The sequence below is a fragment of the Hyla sarda genome, chromosome 3 (genome assembly GCF_029499605.1).
Source record: "Hyla sarda isolate aHylSar1 chromosome 3, aHylSar1.hap1, whole genome shotgun sequence".
Lineage (NCBI taxonomy): Eukaryota > Metazoa > Chordata > Amphibia > Anura > Hylidae > Hyla > Hyla sarda.
Genome location: NC_079191.1, coordinates 254087178 through 254108856, shown reverse-complemented (window position 1 = coordinate 254108856; position 21679 = coordinate 254087178). Strand labels below are relative to the sequence as shown.

The 21679-nt window shown below is 39.9% G+C and overlaps 1 protein-coding gene and 1 pseudogene across 1 annotated transcript in view; both read left to right on the top strand.

Annotated features, from left to right (window-relative positions):
- LOC130361041 (trichohyalin-like) overlaps nt 1-21679 on the top strand; it is a 275344-nt gene that overhangs the window by 167840 nt on the left and 85825 nt on the right. Inside the window, exons 41-48 of the mRNA XM_056563601.1 lie at nt 5598-5636; nt 7055-7096; nt 8678-8722; nt 11981-12025; nt 12269-12313; nt 12409-12456; nt 15459-15506; nt 20713-20751. Coding sequence (XP_056419576.1) covers nt 5598-5636; nt 7055-7096; nt 8678-8722; nt 11981-12025; nt 12269-12313; nt 12409-12456; nt 15459-15506; nt 20713-20751 — 351 coding nt within the window. The remainder of the gene's footprint in view (nt 1-5597; nt 5637-7054; nt 7097-8677; nt 8723-11980; nt 12026-12268; nt 12314-12408; nt 12457-15458; nt 15507-20712; nt 20752-21679) is intronic.
- LOC130363484 (U2 spliceosomal RNA) lies at nt 17429-17585 on the top strand (annotated as a pseudogene).

Sequence of the window (21679 nt, the reverse complement as noted above, 5' to 3'; positions counted from 1 at the left end):
TTCCAACCAGTGTGCCTCCAGCTGTTGCAAAAGTACAACTCCCAGCATGCACGGTCTGTCAGTACATGCTGCTGGGAGTTGTAGTTTTGAAACAGCTGGAGGTTTGCCCCCCCCCCCCATGTGAACGTACAGGGTACATTCACACTGGCGGGTTTACAGTAAGTTTTCTGCTTCAAGTATGAACTGCGGCAAATTTTTCGCCGCAGTGCAAACTCGTAGCGGTAAATTCATTGTAAACTCGCCAGTGTGAACGTACCCTAAAAACACTACACTACACTACACTTACACATAATAAAGAGTAAAACACTACATATACACCCCCTTACACTGTCCCCCCCAATAAAAATGAAAAACGTATTGTACGGCAGTGTTTCCAAAACAGAGCCTCCAGCTGTTGCAAAACAACAACTCACAGCATTTCCGGACAGCCACTAACTGTCCAGGCATACTGGGAGTTTAGCAACAGCTGGAGGCACCCTGTTTGGGAATCACTGGCGTAGAATACCCCTATGTCCCCCCCTGTGCAATCCCTAATTTAGTCCTCAAATGCGCATGGCGATCTCTCACTTCGGAGCCCTGTCCTATTTCAAGGAAACAGTTTAGTGCCACATAAGGGGTATCTCCGTACTCAGGAGAAATTGCACTACTAATTTTGGGGGCTTTTTTTTCTTTTACCCCTTATGAAAAAGAAAAGTTGGGGTCTACACCAGCCTGTTAGTGTAAAAAAAAAAAAATTTTTTTACACTAACATGCTGGTGTTGTCCTTTGCTTTTTATTTTCATGGGAGGTAAAAGGAAAAAAAGACCCCCAAAATTTGTAACACAATTTCTCCTGAGTACGGAAATACCCCATATGTGGGCGTAAAATGCTCTGCGGACGCACAACAAGGCTCAGGAGTGAGAGCGCACCATGTACATTTGAGGCCTAAATTGGTGATTTGCACAGGGGTGGCTGATTTTACAACCGTTCTGACATAAACCCCAAAAAATAAATACCCACATGTGACCCCATTTTGGAATCGACACCCCTCACGGAACGTAACAAGGGGTATAGTGAGCCTGAACACCCCACAGGTGTTTGACAAATTTTCATTAAAGTTGGATGGGAAAATGAAAAAAAAAAAAATTTTTCACTAAAATGCTGGTGTCACCCTAAATTTTCATTTTCACAAGGGAAAATAAAAAAAGCCCCCCAAAATTTGTAACCCAATTTCTTCTGAGTAAGAGCATACCCCATATGTGGATGTAAAGTGCTCTATGGGTGCACTACAATGCTCAGAAGAGAAGGAGCGCCATTGGGATTTTGAAGAGAAAATTTGTCCGGAATTGAAGGCCACGTGTATTTACAAAGCCCCCATAGTACCAGAACAATGGACTCCATTTTGGAAACTACACCCTTTATGTAATGTAATAAGGCGTACAGTGAGCATTTACGCCCCACAGGTGTCTGACAGATTTTTGGAACAGTGATCCGTGAAAATGAAAAAATTTATTTTCCATTTGCACAGCCCACTGTTCCAAAGATCTGTCAAACGCCAGTGGGGTGTAAATGCTCACTGCACCACTTTTTAAATTCTGTGATGGGTATAGTTTCCAAAATAGGGTCACATGTGGGGGGGTCCACTGTTCTGGCACCACGGGGGGCTTTGTAAATGCACATGGCCCCTGACTACCATTCCAAACGAATTCTCTTTCCAAAAGCTAAATGGTGCTCCTCCTCTTCTGAGCATTGTAGTTGGCCCGTAGTGCACTTCAGGTCCACTTATGGGGTACCTCCATATTCAGAAGAGATGGGGTTACAAATTTTGGGGGGTATTTTCTGCTATTAACCCTTGCAAAAACGTGAAATTTTTTTTTTACATATGCAAAAGTCGTGAAACACCTGTGGGGTATTAAGGCTCACTTTATTCCTTGTTACGTTCCCCAAGGGGTCTAGTTTCCAAAATGGTATGCCATGTGGGTTATTTTTGCTGTTCTGGCACCATAGGGGCTTCCTAAATGCAACATGCCCCCCAAAAACCATTTCTGAAAAACGTACTCTCCAAAATCCCATTGTCGCTCCTTCGCTTCTGAGCCCTCTACTGCGCCCGTAGACATAGACATATGAGGTATGTGCTTACTCGAGAGAAATTGGGCTACAAATATAAGTATACATTTTCTCCTTTTACCCCTTGTAAAAATTCAAAAATTGGGTTTACAAGAACATGCGAGTGTAAAAAATAAAGATTGTGAATTTTCTCCTTCACTTTGCTGCTATTCCTGTGAAACACCTAAAGGGTTAAAACACTTACTGATTGCCATTTTGAATACTTTGGGGGGTGTAGTTTTTATAATGGGGTCATTTGTGGGGTATTTCTAATATGAAGACCCTTCAAATCCACTTCAAACCTGAACTGGTCCCTGAAAAAAAGCGCGGTTCAAAATTTTGTGAAAAATTGGAAAAGTGCTGCTGAACTTTGAAGCCCTCTGGTGTCTTCCAAAAGTAAAAACACGTCAATTTTATGATGCAAACATAAAGTAGATATATTGGAAATGTGAATTAAAAAAATATATTTTGAATATCCATTTTGCTTACAAGCAGAAAGCTTCAAACTTAGAAAAATGCTAAATTTTCTAATTTTTCATCAGATTTTGGGATTTTTCACCAAGAAAGGATGCAAGTTACCACAAAATTTTACCACTATGTTAAAGTAGAATATGTCACAAAAAAAAAATCTCGGAATCAGATTGATAACTAAAAGCATTCCAGAGTTATTATTGCTTAAAGTGACAGTGGTCAGATGTGCAAAAAACGCTCTGGTCCTAAGGTGTGAAATGGCCTGGTCCTTAAGGGGCCTTTTTCAATATGGTTCTAAATAATTCCAGTAAAGCATGGACTACTCATTTGCTTAACCCCTTAAGAACACAGCCCATTTTGAACTTAAAGGGGTACTCCGGCGGCGCTTAGACATCTTATCCCCTATCCAAAGAATAGGGGATAAGATGCCTGATCGCGGGGGTCCTGCCGCTGGGGACCGCCCGTGATCTTGCACGCAGCACCCCAGTTAAAATCAGTCCCTGGAGCAGGTTCGCTCCGGGTCTGATTACCTGCGACCACATGCCTCCGCCCCTGTGTGACGTCAGGCTCCGCCCCTCAATGCAAGCCTATGGGAGGGGGCGTGACAGGGGTGGAGGCATGACGTCACACGCTGCCGACCCTGTGGCCGCCGGTAATCAGACCCGGAGCGAACATGCTCCTGGGACTGATTTTAACTGGGGTGCTGTGTGCAAGATCACGGTGGTCCCCAGCGGCGGAACTCCCGCGATCAGTTATCTTATCCCCTATCCTTTAAGGATGCAGAAAATTTTATTTTTGCATTTTCGTATTTTTCTAAAAATCGCCTTCTAAAAATCATAATTCTTTTATATTTTCATCCACAGACGAGTATGAGGGCTTTTTTTTTTTTGCATGGCCAGTTTTCCTTTGTAATGACATCACTTATTTTACCATAAAATGTATGGCGAAATAAAAAAAATACTATTTGTGTGAGGAAATTGAAAAGAAAACAAAATTTAGGAAATTTTGGAAGGTTTTGTTTTCACGCTGTGCAATTTAAAATGACATGTTTTCTTTATTCTGTGGGTCAATACGATAAAAATGATAATCATGATTGCATACTTTTCTATTATTGTATTATTTGCATTTAAAATCCCTCTATTTTGACGACTTATAACTTTTCATTTTTTCCGTATAAGCGGCGGTATGAGTGCTAATTTTTTGTGCCATGATCTGTACTTTTTTTTTGATACACCATTTGCATATATGAAACTTTGAATTAATTGTATTTTTATTTTTTTGGAATATTATGTGATTTAAAAAAGTAGCAATTTTGGGCTTTTTTTTTAACATTTACGCCGTTCACCGTACGCAATCATTAACATTATATTGTGATAGTTTGGACATTTAAACATGCGGCAATAGCAAATATGTTTATTAATTTATAATTTTACACTTTCTGGGGGTAAAATAGGAAAAAGTGACGATTTACATTTTTATTGGGGGTGGGGTTCCCATTTTTTTACTTTTTATGTGAAATCACACTGTCCACTCAGGAAGCAACACTGATTGACAATCAATTTCACATGCTGTTGCGCAAATGGAACAGACAACAAGTGGAAATTTTAGGCAATTATGAAGACACCCCCAAAGAAGGAGTAGTTCTTCAGGTGGTGACCATAGACCACTTCTTAGTTCCTATGCTTCCTGGCTGATGTTTTGGTCACTTTTGAATGCTGGTGGTGCTTTCACTCTAGTGGTAGCATGAGACGGAGTCTACAACCCACACAAGTGGCTCAGGTTGTGCAGTTCATCCAGGATGGCAAATCAATGCGAGCTGTGGCAAGAAGGTTTGCTGTGTCTGTGAGCGTAGTGTCCAGAGCATGGAGGCGCTACCAGGAGACAGGCCAGTACATCAGGACATGTGGACCCAGCAGCAGGACGTTACCTCTGCCTTTGTGCAAGAAGAAGCAGGAGGAGCACTACCAGAGCCCTGCAAAATGACCTCCAGCAGGCCACAAATGTGCATGTGTCCACTCAAACGGTCAGAAACAGACTCTATGAGGGTGGTATGAGGGCCCAACGTCCATAGGTGGGGGTTGTGCTTACAGCCCAAAACTGTGCAGGACATGTGGCATTTGCCAGAGAACATCAAGATTGACAAATTCGCCACAGGTGCCCTGTGCTATTCACAGATGAAAGCAGATTCACTCTGAGCACATGTGACAGACAGAGTCTGGAAATGCCATGGAGAACTTTCTGCTTGCTGCAACATCCTCCAGCATGACTGGTTTGGCAGTGGGTCAGTAATGGTGTGGGGTGGCATTTCCTTGGGGGGGCCGCACAGCCCTCCATGTGCTTGCCAGAGGTAGCCTGACTGCCATTAGGTACCGAGATGAGATCCTTAGACCCCTTGTGAGACCATATACTGGTGCAGTTGGCCCTGGGTTCCTCCTAATTCCAGACCTCATGTGGCTGGAGTGTGTTAGCAGTTCCTGCAAGAGGAAGGCATTGATGCTATGGACTGGCCCGCCCATTCCCCAGACCTGAATCCAATTGAGCACATCTGGGACATCATGTTTCGCTCCATCCACCAAGGCCATATTGCACCACAGACTGTCCAGGAGTTGGCGGATGCTTTGGTCCAGGTCTGGGAGGACATCCCTCAGAAGACCATCCACCACCTCATCAGGAGCATGCCCAGGCGTTGTAGGGAGGTCATACTGGCACGTGGAGGCCACACACACTACTGAGCCTCATTTTGACTTGTTTTAAGGACATTACATCAAAGTTGGATCAGCCTGAAGTGTGGTTTTCCATTTTGATTTTGAGTGTGACTCCATATCCAGACCTCCATGGGTTGATAAATTTGATTTACATTGATAACTTTTGTGGGATTTTGTTGTCAGCACATTCAACTATGTAAAGACGAAAGTATTTCATACGATTAGTTCATTCATTCAGATCTAGGATGTGCTATCTCAGTTTTCCCTTTATTTTTTTGAGCAGTGTAGTTACTACAAAATTACTTGGAATTACTTATTTAACTTCCTGTTTCCTAGAAACCCTGGAGACAACTGCCAAGAAAGACACAAAAGAAGGTAATCTTACATTCTCTGGCCTAATAAGGGTCAAGGCAATTGTGTCTTTAGGTTAAGTGTTTTCCTAGGCTCCATTAAACTAATATAACCCATAGTATAAATTATCTAGCTCCTTTATATCAAGACCACACATTTTTCTGTTTAAGACCCACCCCTTTCTCATAGTCCCCACCCTCAGTGTAGGGATAGGCTAGTGACAGCTGCTTTATGAATGCACTACAAAACTTTACAAATGTCAGCTGTCTCACCTTACGTAGGATTTGTAACAAGATGAGCATAGCCAGGTCACCATTATCCAATAAAGAAAGCCTCCATCAGCATAATCCATTGTCAGCTGATGCTGAGGTTGACAGAGCATTGGATGATGCTGAGCTGGTGGCAATGCTCAACTTGTTACACTTCCTTCCTTTTTGTCAGAGTGAGGTGACTCTGTCTTAGGCCACCCCTGTCTCACAGAAGTACTGCCCTATACTCATCAGTCAACTGTCACTGTGTCACTACTACCACTCCTGGAAAGGAGGTTTTTCGAAGTTGGTGACAGCCACAGAAAAAAAAAATAGATAATGTCCCTGTCCTTAGCCACCTCTCCCTGCTGTCCTTGGCCTGGGCCTTGTTGGCCTAGTTCAGGCATAGGCAACCTTCGGCACTGTAGATGTTTTGGACTACATCTCCCATGATGCTTTCACAGCATTTTGGCTGTAAGAACAACATGGGAGATGTAGTCTACAACATCTGCAGTGCTGAAGGTTGCCTATGCCTGGCCTAATTAAAAAATTTAAAGATACAGGGCTACCCAGGGGTGAATAAAGATTTCTACAGGTTAGTGAATGCAATTGTTTATTTTGCTTCCTGAACCTATTCTCAACTTGCTTTAGCAGGAGCTCAAACTCAAAACACAATGCATGTGGAATCAAAACTACTGCTATTATTGTTACAAACAGGCGAACAGTGAAAGTCCCCCTAAGGCAAAGTTTCCACTTGTTTTTTTTTCCCGTCAGTTTTTGGATAGCTGCCACTGCAGTTTTTGAGCCAAAATCAGAAGTGGATCCATAAGGGAGGAGAAGTGTAAGTCCTTCCTTTATATGTCCTATTTCTTTTGAATACATTTCTGGCTTTGACTCAAAAACTGCAGTGGCAGATATCCAAATACTGCCAGAAAAAAAAAACAAGTGGAAACTTAGCTTTATGGGGTTACAGTAAACAAAAAGGACCATTCTTTTGGAAATGATCATAGAAAAAATAGTTGACTTGCAATATGTTTCGTGAGTTCCTTAGAATCTGTATTTTACAGCAATGAATCTGTATTTGTGTCGATTACAAAATGCATGCTTCTTTTTTTGAGCCCTTTAAGCTCTTTAAAAATTATGTCCAGTTAAATTACTAACTTTTTCAACTATTTAAATTGATTTTCTTTTCAGAATCTCCAGTGAAAACACAAGAAACAACCGAGAAAACTAAAGGTAAATCAATACCAAATCTTGACAGATCCCACACTCTATTCTTTGTTATCTTATTCTCGCCCATATCATTGTATGAGGATAGGTATTTTATTGTTGTCTGGTGAATTATACTTTAAAAGGAATTTTAGCTGAATTTGCTGCTAAGAGCTACAGACACTGCTGAACAGCTGTTTGCAATGAAAAAACTGTGTTTGACACCAAAATGGCTGAAAATAAGACACACAAACTTGTAATTGTCTAGCTCATTTTCCATGACACACAGAAAAGCTACATGCAGGTAAAGCAACCTTACTGCAATACATTTCTAAGGTTTAGTTCAATGCTCACTGGGATTTGCCTACTCATTTTCTCAGTTTTGCAGACCCACAGCAGTCAGGACCAGCAACACCCCCATCTTATTGCTCTCTTAGTAAAAGGGCATCAAACCTAGCCTCAGATTAGCAAATCTAAAACACATGCAGTATATCCAATGCATTTCATAAAACAGTAAAGGTGTAATAGGACAAATGGCAGTCCATTGTCTGCAGAGAAATCTATCTGGCTCCCTCCTCCACCACAACTGACTAAAATAATATATTTGGTAAACTAAAAGCCCTGACAAGAGACATCTAACACATGCATCCAATATGTCCTGCATTTGAGTTGTCAGACTTTAGATGGTAGCCTGATATAGAAAAAGACAGTTAAAAGGGTAGTCTAGTTCAGAACCTTTCTGTGCTATCCTCCCTAGGCCACCAGCATGTAGCACAACAATACGGAATCACCTGACACCGCTCCCTTGGTGCCCTTGTATTAGCATTCCAGTTCTCCGGTACCGTCTTCTTCCTGGTTGCTAGTGGTCAACACACTGTGGCTCAGCTAATGCGCTGCGATGACCAAAACCTGCAGTATATTGTCGATGTTAGAAATCACATGCACTGTGCCTGCACTGCGTTTCTCTCATTGTTAATAACAGTATCTTCTTTTGTATGAGAAGTTCTGCTTCCGCTACACACTGTAAGGATTTACATAGCACCAGACAAATCCACTTATCCAGCTGCTATGCTTATGTAACATGTATTCCACATATATATGGACATTTATCAACGGGTTTAGTCAGGTTTTCTTTACTATAATTGTCGCAAAATTGTCGCAACTGTGACTACGCGATTTTTCATGCGACATTTTGACTGGAAAGCGAGAAAAGCAAGTTTTCCAAAAATTAACTACGTAGTAATAATTTTTAAATGGACTACGGGTAGTCAGGTATTTATTAACTGCGACAGTCGCAACTGCGCAAAAAAAAGTCGCAACAGGGTTAAAAATTGACTAAATTTACTCCAGCTCAAACATGGAGCAGAAAAAGCTACTACCAAAGTAAAAAAGGAAAAATTGCTTAGGTGAAAGAAAATTATCAACAGGCTGAAAGCAGTTGATAAATAAGTCACACATAAGCAAAAAAAAAGTAAGGAAAAAATTACTAAAAAAAAGAATACATAAGCAAACATTGATAAATGTCCCTCATAGAGCTTAGTGTTAATGCTCCAGAGAACCCCTTTAAATCCCAATTTATAGCACTATTAACTGTGATTATGTTTTCAGAAATAACAGAGAAGAAACCTGATAAAACACCAGAACCAAAGCAAGGTGATAATGACTTTCCTTTATATATTTAATGATTTACATGGGGATTTTATTTTCAAGTACAGTAATAAAACTCTCCTCAGTATTCTCCATTACTGCATCATCATCCTTTATTGCACACCTGATGTTTTTACAGTAAAATATTTATTAGGTAGTAAAGTATAATGTTCTCTATTATATCAGAAAAAAAACTTTATTTCCTATTTTGCACGTTTTGCTTTTAAAGTAATTGCTCATATTATAAGGTTCATTTTTTTCTATGAAATATTTGTCAAATGGACTGAACACAGAATCAAACACCACCATTAAAAAAAATGTGTCTCCCAAAAGGTCAAGGCAAAGCCTTTTAAAATATATACTTTTTTTTTCAGTATTGTTTTATTTGGCACATTTCCACAGTGGCTTGGCTACATTAACCTGTCAGAGTGGTAACAAGGTGGTTTTAGGCTGATGTTCCTGAGCCTTGAGAGTCCCCTACATGGGGCACAGTGATTTCTCATTCTAACCATTTTAAGGAGGGACCAGAGCTGGGCTGTTGCCAGTTGTACACATATTATTGCTCTTTACCTTGCTACTTCATCCAATCACAGCACATCACATACTCCTTTCTGCTATGCCAAGACATGGTGCTGGTGAAAGTGCTATTAACTAAACAAGTTGGCAATGTGCAGAGCCGATGATTTACATAGTACAGAAAATTATCCAGTTGTCTGTGTGAAGACATGAATCCACTTTTTTCATGTGAGACAAAATTAGTAGCATAACATTAAATTTGAGTAACCATAATAGTTAATATTGAGAAAAACATAATTTTCAGATGACCAAATAAGACCGAGTAAATGTCTACTCAAAGTAGTAATACATAGGCCAGATTTAAATATGAATAAGAGATAGTATTCTTTATAAACATAGGATGCAATGTTCACAAATTGTATCTGCTACAGTGTGACATACACTGGAAAATCTAACAAATGTAGGTCGTTTTCAGAACTTTATAAACATGTTTTACCTCCTAGAAATAACAGTAAAAGAATTCAAAAAACAAGAAAAAAGTAAGAACAATATAAGCTATAATATATATATATATATATAGATATAGATAGAAGAGTAAAAAATAGGGGAACCGGCACTGTAGAATAGGACTTAAAGTCCAAATCAGGTGCTCAGCTTTCACAGGTTCAAACTCCAAACCCTTCTTAAACACCTCCAAAAAAGGAAAGCGGCGCTCCAATAGTAGAAAAAAGGTGTCTTTAATCACCCATCAAGTCAAGTGTGACATTTCAGCCTCACAATGAAGCTTGAGAAAGGCTTCATTGTGAGGCTGAAACTTCGCACTTGACTTGATGGGTGATTAAATACACCTTTTTTCTACTATTGGAGTGCCGCTTTCCTTTTTTGGAGGTATATATATATATATATATATATATATGCAGCGAAAAGACGCTGCAACTCACCACCTTCAAGCTTGTCTTTATTGTCGACAAATCTTCAACATATACGTGGCTTGCGGTCACTCGACATCGAGGCTGTGCAAGGGGTGGAGAGAGGGTTTGATGGACGCTGCGGGGAGGTCCCTAGATGACCAGCTAGTTTCGCATCAAATGATGCTTCTTCCGGTCGAAGAAGCATCATTTCATGCGAAACTAGCTGGTCGTCTAGGGACCTCCCTGCAGCGTCCATCAAACCCTCTCTCCCCCGTGCACAGCCCCGATGTCAAGTGACCGCAAGCCACGTATATGTTGAAGATTTGTTGGCAATAAAGACAAGCTTGAAGGTGGTGAGTTGCAGAGTCTTTTCTCACTTTGTTCTGCATACAAGTTGCCTGTTGTTCTACGCTTTGCACCGCACCTAGCTAAGGGACAGTTTGAGCACCTGCTGTATGGGTTGGTCCACAATAGGATACGCTGTGCCTAGCCTCCTTTCTCGTGCATATTCAGAATATATATATATATATATATATATATATATATATATATTATGATTTAACACAAGCTGTCATTTGTGTAAAAATGTCATTTATATTAAAACATATTGGCCCTGATTTACTAAGGGCCCTACATTTTTTCCCCACTGTATTTACTAAGGTTTCCCTACAGTTTGCCCTTTCCCTACATTTTGCTTTCTTAAACAAGCTCTGATCTGTGGGGTTTTCCTAAGCTCAAATACACCACACCCCCTTTTGGTAACCACGCCCCTTTCCCTGATTGTCACCCCCCTTTTGGGTTTTCTCGGTGAAATGGCGAGTTGCTATGTTTTTTTCCAATTCTGGTGCAGACAGAATTTCTATCGCAGTGCGCCAGAATCTGGCCCACAACCCGACAAAACATGTTGGGTTTGCGATAGTAAATCAGGGCCATTGTTTTAAAACAAAAATTGGAAATATTAGTATAACTAAATTTATTTGGCATGACTATTTCTCTTACAAGTAGAGAGTTTCAAACATAGAGAAATGACATTTTTTTTCAAATTTTTCACAATATTTTAGAGTTTTTAACAAAAATCGCTTCATGTATCAACAAAAATTTACCGTTAATATAAAGTACAATATGTCTCGAAAAAACTATCTCTGAATCACTTTGCTTGGTAAAAGCAGTTGAAAGTTATTACCACTTAAAGAGACACATGTCAGATTTGAAAAAACGGACTGGGTCATGAAGGCCTAAACTAGCAGGGTCATGAAGGGGTTATAGGTGTAATCCAGGAATGAAATACCAGAGCTAATTTATTTTAAAAACTGCTCCCTGTTTGTCTCCAGGTTGGATATGGTTCTGAAGCTCAGTTCCATTAAAGTTAATGGATTAATGTTATACCACACCCAACCTGGAGACAGACAGAGAGCAGATTTTCAAAGAAATTAGCTCTGCTTTCCTATTCCTGGATGACTCCTTTAAACACATCTAAAAATGCACCACTATTCGTCACACATTTTTGGTGTAAAAGATAGACAATTTATACAAGTTGTAAACTTAGACTACACAGTCCAAATATGTGTTAAATTTTCAAACAACATGAGTCTCTGTTAAAAATTTACCCAAGTTTACACTGTCTATGAATAAGACAGCTTTTGATTATCTCACCTGTTGTTTTATTATTTTGTTTCCTGTGATTTTTCCTTTTTTTTTTTTTTGTCTTTTTTTTGTACTTGAGGCATTGGCATTACATTGAATTGTTGATAATACTGGCAGCCGGGATTAAAGTAACTGTAAGAGCAGAACTTCTGAAGGCATCAAAAGCAATTACATATAATTTTGTCTTAAATAGAATCTTCAGCAGAAAAACATGAAGAACTAATAGGACCTAAGAATGGTAAGTCTATAAATATGGAATTGTAATGTGTGTTTTAATTGTATATGTGTATGCAATATGTGTGCAAATCCTGCAAACAGGTCAAGTATGTAAAACCCTTCTAATTGTTATCACTCTTATTGTTCTTTGTAAGTGTCTGTAGAAGACATGAATGCAGAATTTATTTATTATGCATGGATGGCTAAAGTTCTTACAAAAGTCTGGGAACTACAGTAAAATAAATGTTTGTGTCATCTTTTGTAGAAACAGTCCAAAAGCTTGAAAAAAAACCTCTGCAACTAAAGAAAGGTAATCACATAATGCTTCTCGCTGCAAAAAATAAAAATTTAATTGGGGTATTGTTTAAAACATTTATCCTATTTTTTTGTTTTCATGTTTTTCAGAATTGCCAATTGAAAAGTTTGAAAAGGATCAAAAACAACCTAAAAAAGGTAAGTTTAAACTTAGTGACTGTTACATTTTTTTTTTTTTTACTATTATCTACATTCTCAACACGATGCCCCTAACTAGTTGTTGGGATTTCTCACTGTCCAAAAATACACTTAATACAGAAATGTGAGCCTGCAAGCATCATTGCATTAAAGAGGGTGTCCACTGCCCAAATGTCATAAAATAACATAAAAACCTTAACTCACCTCTCTAATTCTCTCTAGTTCAGCAGTAATCCAGCACAGAATCTCCAGTGGGTCACGTGCAGTAATACTTGCGATGGAAGCCATGATGTCAGTAGTATGATAAGTGACCATTTAGGCCACTGGCTGCAGTTGTCATGTGTCGGTTGTTAGAAGTGACTAGAGGCTTGACCTCTCTGCAAAAAGTCCTGCAGGGCCTTCAGCTCTAATGCTTTATTTATAGCACTGATTTAGAAAAGAAAGATTTCTTGGGTCTATATTTGTACCCTCGGCACCCCCTATGGATATATATATATATATATTCAGGCATTTTATTTTTACAGTGAACTAACACCTTTAAAACAAATACACAAGTTAAAAGACTTTGTAAATCAGCAACACCTGTGACGCAAGTATATTTATAGATTGCTCCACTTTTTTCTAAAAAAAAGCAGTGCAGAAAGACTAAAAATGTGAAACCAATATTATAGATATTCTACATGTGTTGCCCAGTTTGTACTACGGTAAGTTTACATCAAACAACAAAATATGGTTCTTTTTTCTTGCTTTATTCATATTGTAATAAATGGGGCACAGATATATTTTTTACTGAAGGTCGCCATATGAACATGTGAACAAAGGAATATATGTATATATATATATATATATATATATATATATATATATATATACACATGTAATAAAAAATTATATAAGACCAGTTTATTCCTTTCATCATGTCCATTGCCAGGCGGGCACAGCAAAGGACACAAGCGTGGACTTCCGGAGTGAGAGCAGTGGCTCTGGTAACATATAGCAGGTGGCTGTATGAATGGGACTTTATGTATCTTATAAAGCTGCAGGACTTATTGGGGGAGATTTATCAAAACCTGTGCAGAGGAGAAGTTGCCCAGTTACCCATAGCAACCAAACAGCTTGCGTCTTTCATTTTTAACAAGGCCTTTGCAAAAGGAAATAAGAAATCTGATTGGTTGCTATGGGCAACTGTGCAACTTTTTCTTTGCACAGGTTTTGATAAATCTCCCCTATTGTGTTTAAACTGGCAGGGAAAAGCCCCCCAGTTAATAGTTGGGGCATTGCTTCATGTGTAGTGAAGTGGCTAGAGGGCCTAGGTGTTATTTTTATGGTTTTCTTATTTTTGTTTATCCTGCAACCAGTTTAATAAACCTGGTGGGGAGCCAGAATTGCAGAAAGGACTTTCTGTTTGCCGGTTTATTGTGAAAAAATGTGTCCTTTGACTACGGCAAAGGACGATCCCAGAGTGAAACCCCTACAATACATATACACATAGATTCCTTTAACCCCTTAAAGACGCAGGACTTAAATGTACGTCCTGGTGCGGTGGTACTTAACGCACCAGGACGTACATTTACGTCCTGTGCATAGCCGCGGGCATCGGAGCGATGCCGTGTCATGCGCGGCTGATCCCGGCTGCTGATCGCAGCCAGGGACCCGCCGGCAATGTCCGACGCCCGCAAACTTGCGGGCGTCCACCATTAACCCCTCAGGTGCCGGGATCAATACAGATCCCGGCATCTGCAGCAGTGCGCGATTTAAATAAACGATCGGATCGCCCGCAGCGCTGCTGCGGGGATCCGATCATTCAGAACGCCGCACGGAGGTCCCCTCACCTTCCTGCTTCCGGCTCCCGGCGTCTTCTGCTCTGGTCTGTGATCGAGCAGACCAGAACAGAAGATAGCCGATAACACTGATCTGTTCTATGTCCTATACATAGAACAGATCAGTATTAGCAATCATGGTATTGCTATGAATAGTCCCCTATGGGGACTGTTCAAGTGTAAAAAAAAATGTAAAAAAATGTAAAAGTAAAAGTAAAAAAGAAGTGAAAAATTCCCCCCCCCCCCAATAAAAAAGTAAAACGTCCGTTTTTTCCTATTTTACCCCAAAAAGCGTAAAAAATAAATTTTATAGACATATTTGGTATTGCCGCGTACGTAAATGTCCAAACTATTAAAATAAAATGTTAATGATCCCGTACGGTGAACGGCGTGAACGTAAAAGAAAAAAAAAGTCCAAAATTGCTACTTTTTTAATACATTTTATAAAAAAAATTATAAAAAATGTATTAAAAGTTTTTATATGCAAATGTGGTATCAAAAAAAGTAAAGATCATGGCGCAAAAAATTAGCCCTCACACTGCCGCTTATACGGAAAAATAAAAAAGTTATAGGTCATCAAAATAAAGGGATTATAAACGTACTAATTTGGTTAAAAAGTTTGTGATTTTTTTTAAACACAACAATAATATAAAAGTAAGTAATAATGGGTCTCATTTTAATCGTATTGACCCTCAGAATAAATAACACACATCATTTTTACCGTAAATTGTACGGCGTGAAAACGAAACCTTCCAAAATTAGCAAAATTGCGTTTGTCTTTTTAATTTCCCCACAAAAATAGTGTTTTTTGGTTGCGCCATACATTTTATGATATAATGAGTTGTGTCATTACAAAGGACAACTGGTCACGCAAAAAACAAGCCCTCATACTAGTCTGTGGATGAAAATATAAAAGAGTTATGATTTTTAGAAGGCGAGGAGGAAAAAATGAAAAAAAAAATTAAATTGAGTCCTTAAGGTCAAAATTGAGTCCTTAAGGGGTTAATATATATTTTGGCCTATTTTGGGTGTGGGTAACACCAGTAACCTTGGGTTCATATTCTGCCTCAAGTGAGCTACACTATCCTTTTTTTTTCTCTTTCACATATGAACAAAAATGCAAATATTATAAATGTAAAATGAATGTCAAAATCCACTGCTAATGTATATTGTATTTCATAGAAAAAAGAACGGAGTATACTGGAAAGATACCAGAGCAACCAAAAACGGGTAAGTCTGCAAATATGCAAAGTAATACTCCTAAACACAATCAAAAACTTTTAGCAAAAATGTGTAGACTGCTGTGTAATTCTTACCGTTATAAAATAGAAACCCTGCAGAAATTATTACGCCGAGCGCTCTGGGTCCCTGCTCCTCCTCGGAGCGCTCGCGGCGTTCTCCTCTCTGCAGCGCCCCGGTCAGGCCCGCTGACCGGGAGCGCTGCACTGACATTCACGATGGGGATGCGATTCGCATAGCGGGTCGCGCCCGCTCGCGAATCGCATCCCAAGCCACTTACCCGTCCCGGTCCCCGGCTGTCACGTTCTGGCGCGCGCGGCTCCGCTCTCTAGGGCGCGCACGCGCCAGCTCTCTAGGATTTAAAGGGCCAGTGCACCAATGAGTGGTGCCTGGCCCAATCAGTCTAATTAGCTTCTACCTGCTCGCTGTCCATATAACCTCACTTCCCCTTCACTTCCTTGTTGCCTTGTGCCAGAGAAAGCGTTTAGTGTTGTCCAAAGCCTGTGTTCCAGATCTTCTGCTGTTGCCCCTGACTATGACCCTTGCTGCCTGCCCTGACCTTCTGCTACGCCCGACCTTGCTCTTGCCTTGTCTTTTTGTACCGCGCCTATCTCAGCAGTAAGAGAGGTTGAGCCGTTGCCGGTGGATACGACCTGGTTGCTACCGCCGCTGCAAGACCATCCTGCTTTGCAGCGGGCTCTTGTGAATACCAGTAGCAACTTAGAACCGGTCCGCTGGCACGGTCCACGCCAATCCCTCTCTGACACAGAGGATCCACCTCCAGCTTGCCGAATTCTAACAGAAATGGACCCTTTTCATGTCGATGTGTCAGGATTTGTAAAAATATTTTACAAAACTGATTTGCCAAAGATGATATGGCTTCTTGAACAACTGAAACCATGATCTGAACAGAGAAATATTTATTTTAAATTGGTGTTTTGAATGCTTTTTTTTTTCCTTCTAAAAATAACTAACATTCTGTGAGGTTTCTTCTTTTCTATATTTATATAAATTGTAATGGTTTTTATATTACAGAACTTAAAATCCGGTCACACCCAAAAAAAAAAATCTGTACATTACATGACACATTAAGGAAAATCTGTCACCGTGGAAATTCTCTAATCTATCACCATTATGTTATAGAGCAGGAGGAGCTGAGCAGATTGATACCACAGTAGCACAGCTACCAAGCAGGATCACAGCACCAGCTCCCAGGCTAAATAAGTACACTCATCTGGGGGTTTAACTGGTGGACCTGATGAAGGCAAGAGTAAGTGCTGGAACGCATTGTACTATCCAAACCCAATAAACACTGTGGTGTTCTGTGCTCCGCAGGTGGTTTTATCTGATTTAACATAAGAGCAGCGCCTCCAAAAACCTTTTTTGCTGTTTTTTGCTCCTTGACCTCTACAGATTGACACATAATATATCTTTGTAGGATAAAATTTAGTATAAATTTATTGATTGATATCCTTGCTCTTTCTACTGTTAGGAGTCCAGTGGGTAGTGTCATTTAATGATTGGACTCCTACTGGACTCCTAAGAGTAGAAGAGTGCAGAGATTTAACAAAATACCATTTATTCACAGGATTTTCTGTGAATTCAATAGTTAATAGGTCTGGCTGTGAAACCACGCCCCTTTATGGCAGACCATGCCCCCTTTCCAGCTTTTCACCCTGTAATGTCAGATTTGTCAGATTTCCATGGCACAGATTGACGCAGACATGTCACAGACACTATGAGCCAAAATGACCCGACAAGAACTATTCGGTTTTAGCTTAGCAAATGAGGGCCGATAAGTTACATCTTATACTGCTCAGCTTATCCTGCTCTATGATATAATACCAATAGATTACATGACATTTTTATTTTCACGGTGACAGGTTCCCTTTAAAACGCAAGCTAAAAATGTTATTGCTTCTCGGCCTTTTGGCTAAGATCAAGTGTAGTATCTGTTCTTATCTGTTTAACCACTTCACGACCACGTCCTGTGTATGACCACGAGCATCGGAACGGTGCTCCCGTAATACACGGCAGGTTCCGGCTGCTAGCAGCGGCCGGGGACCCGCCCGTAATGGCCAACATCCGTGACCGCGCGGATGTCCGACATTAACCCCTCAGATGCCGTGATCAATACAGATCACGGCATCTGCGGCATTACGGTACTTTGATTGGATGATCGGATCGCCCGCAGCGTTGCCGCGGTGATCCGATCATCCAGCATGGCGGCCGGAGGTCCCCTCACCTGGCTCCGGCCGTCTTTTGAGATCGAGCAGACCAGAGCAGAAGATCACCGATAATACTGAGCAGTGCTATGTCCTATACATAGCACTGCACAGTATTAGCAATCAAAGGATTGCTAGAGATAGTCTCCTATGGGGACATAAAAAGTGTTTAAAAAAGTTGAAAATTTTAAAAATAAAAAGTTAAAAAAATGTGAAAAATCCCCTCCCCCAATAAAAATGAAAATTGTCAGTTTTTCCCATTTTACCCCCAAAAAGCGTAAAAATATATTTTTTAATAAACATATTTGGTATCGCCGCATGTGTAAATGTCTGAACTATCAAAATTTAATGTTAATGATCCCGTACGGTGAATAGCGTAAACGTAAAAAATAAAAAAAAAGTCCAAAAATGCTGCTTTTTTGTCACATTTTATTAAAAAAATTAATAAAAATATGATTTAAAAGTTGTATATATGCATATGTGGTATATGTGGTATCTAAAAAAAGGAAAGATGATTGCGCAAAAAATTAGCCCTCATACCGCCCTATATACGGAGAAATGAAAAAGTTATAGGTGTTGAAAATAGGGCGATTTTAGATTACTGATTTTGTACAAAAAGTTTTGGATTTTTTTAAGAGTATCTAGCCATGGATGTCATTTTAATCGTATTGACCCACAGAATAAAGAACACATAACATTTTTACCGTAAATTGCACAGTGTGAAAACGAACTCCTCCAAAATGTTCAAAATTTTGGTTTTCATTAAAATTTCCTCCCTAAAAAAAAATTTGGTGGGATTCGCCGTACATTTTATGGTAAAATGAGAGGTTTCATTACAAAGTACAATTGGTCACGCAAAAAACAAGCCCTTATATGGGTCTGTAGATGGAAATATAAAAGAGTTATGGATTTTAGAAGGCAAAGAGGAAAAAACAAAAACGCAAAAATAAAATTGACCTGGTCCTTAAGGTGAAAATGGGCTTGGTCATTAAGGGGTTAATATCTGATATGTCCCTTATCTGGGGACCATATATTAAATGGATTTTTGGGAACGTGGACCGATTTCGAAGCTTGCTTCCGTCACCCTATGCATTCACCCGTTGTAGCAGAATATTCCGGTATAGTGTACGGAAAAAAAATTATATTATGGCTTTTTATAAATGTGAAGATAAAAAAAAAAAAAAGTCAGTTGCCAAAAATCACTGTGGCAGAAAGGGATTAAATTGTATATTTTTCAGAAGCTTACTGTAAACTATTTATACATTAATCACAATAATAACCATAACAATATAACGCCTACAATTGGATCCAAAGAAATCCACAAAAATAGGATCCGGCAACATGCTGAATAATTATCCCCTACAAAAGTATCCCACAACATACCATTATTTCCTAAATGCCATCCCTTATTACTTATTACTGGGTTTCATCCTATAGCCATCATTAAACTAGAAAAATAGGAGGTACAGTACATGCAGAGGAATATATGCATCACTAAGGGCTGTATGGATGTCATTAATGTAAAATAATACAGAGAAAATAAAGGGCAGATGCTTAGATGTCACAACTAAGCCTTTTAATGAATAACCATTCTATGTAAACAAGTAAGTATATAAATAACTGGACATCATATATTTATAACAGCATCTCAAAAATAATGAGACCAGTAAAAATAAATGCATGTAAATGACCAAAGCAATCCATACAGACTAGAGTACAGAGTTTGTTTTGTATTATGCTTTTTCAAAAAAAAATTTATATATATGTATTTAAAGTCAACGGTATAGAAGTACGTTATCCTTCCAGGAATCTGGAAGCTAACGGAAAGCATGTGTCAAGTTAGGGCTTGGCGGTATACCAGTTCATACCGAATACCGAATTATTTGGGCTGCACGATATGAATCTTCCCCATACTGCAATACCGGTTGGGTCCCTCCCCCTCAGGAATGTATTATCAGTGCAGCACTGTCCCCACATCGGGGGAACTAAACCTATGTGACCCGCCAGTGCTGTTCTGCCATCCCCCCCAATTAATGATCAGCCCAGCGGGGCACTACTCACAGATGTCACGTTCAAGCACTGCCCTCCTCCTCTTTGTTGGGGGCTGTACGCCAGTGGTCTCCAACCTGCGGACCTCCAGATGCTGCAAAACTACAAATCCCAGCATTCCCGGACAGCCAACGGCTGGCGTATTATTGTGCCACTCGCCATCCCCCCTCCAATCATGTTGGCATCAAATCTGCGCAGAATACTGTGCGTGTGAATAGACCCTAACAACTTGATTGGCAGGAAAGAGCAAGGCAAGCATGGTGGTCTTAACTTTCAGGTCCTGGGACCAGTATTTTTCCTCCATATCCTTCTCTTCCCATCATTCTGACACATATTATTTTGGTTTCATATGTCTGAAATATATTGTTACAGAACTATTTTTATGTTTTTATCAGGCCTTTCTTTCTCAAGTGTTGCTAGTGGTAGCTAGAGATAACACCTCTGGATTTACATTACTGAAGGCACCTTGATTATAGACAGTGATATTCCTACCACCACTCTTTAAAGCTTAAATTTATTCAGATTGTTTCACAGCTCTATATAGGGTGTAAAAGTACAGTCCTAGTCCTACCATTATACTGAGAACTTTACTTTGTGAGCCAAGCTGTTTTTTTTTTCATAAATGTAAAGTGCCCATAGTGAGTGGCCAATTACCTCAAGTGCCCAGCATTTCCATCCCCATTTCACTCCTTGCCTCCTCCTTCTCTTGTGTTTTATTGACTGCCACTGTCCTGTGTGCTGGAGGGGATTGGTCCCTGAGGCTGTTAAACTGTCCTGTGGGTACTGGCTGTTTATGTATATATCTATATATATCTATATATATCTATAGATATATATATATATATATATATATATATATATATATATATATATACATTTTGCTGTTCTTTTTAATATTTCTCTTTATTTTTTACTACTTTTAGAAAAAGATATTGTACAGAGTGAGAAGGCAGAAAAACAAGGTAAAGTTGTCTTTGAAAACGGATTACTTACCTATGTGATTTCCTTCAGCATGTAAAATTAATGAATATCATAGAATTTAGTTGAGAATTGTATTCTACTTTTTACCTTTAACTTCTTCCATTATTATACTCCACCTGAGCATCCACTACATCCACTATTATTCTTCACATGAACCCTCTAACAGAAAACATATTAAAGGAGAACTACGGGATTGAAAAATGTATCCCCTATCCTAAGGATAAGTTTCAGATCGCGTGGGGTCTGACCGCAGGGGCCCCCCGCGATCTCCCGTACGGGGCCCTGGCTCTCTGGTTAGAGAGGGCGTGTTGACCACCGCAAGAAGCAGAGGCCGACACGCCCCCTCCATGCACTGCTATGGGAGAGCCGGAAATTGCCGAAGGCAGCGCTTCGGCTCTCCCTTAGCAGTAAATGGAGGGCGCGTGTCAGCCGCCGCCTTGTGCGGTGGTTGACACGCGCTCTCTATGCAGAGAGCCGCGGCCCCGTACGGGAGATCGTGGGGGGCCCCAGCGGTCGGACCCCCCGCTATCTGAAACTTATCCCCTATCCTAAGGATAGGGGATAACATTTTCAATCCCGTAGTTCTTTAACATCTATAGATAAATCTTTAAGCTGCTGCTCTCTTCTGAGGTCAGCAAATAGATAAATGTCCTATAACCCAAGTACAAATATTCCCTGCACCTAAAATATTAAATTATACTACAATAAAAGTAGGCCTGATGTCTTAAAGCTGTCCACCTTTTTAACATGACTTAAAAAGAATCTGTCATCAGTGTCACCTGTACTAACCTGTTGGTACGGGCTGGTAGTGCAGGTGATACTGATGACAATGATGCACACCTATCTCCGATTTGTGTTCCTGTTCACGTAACCATTGCAGCTTCCTCACTTGGCCCAGCTGCGAGCAGG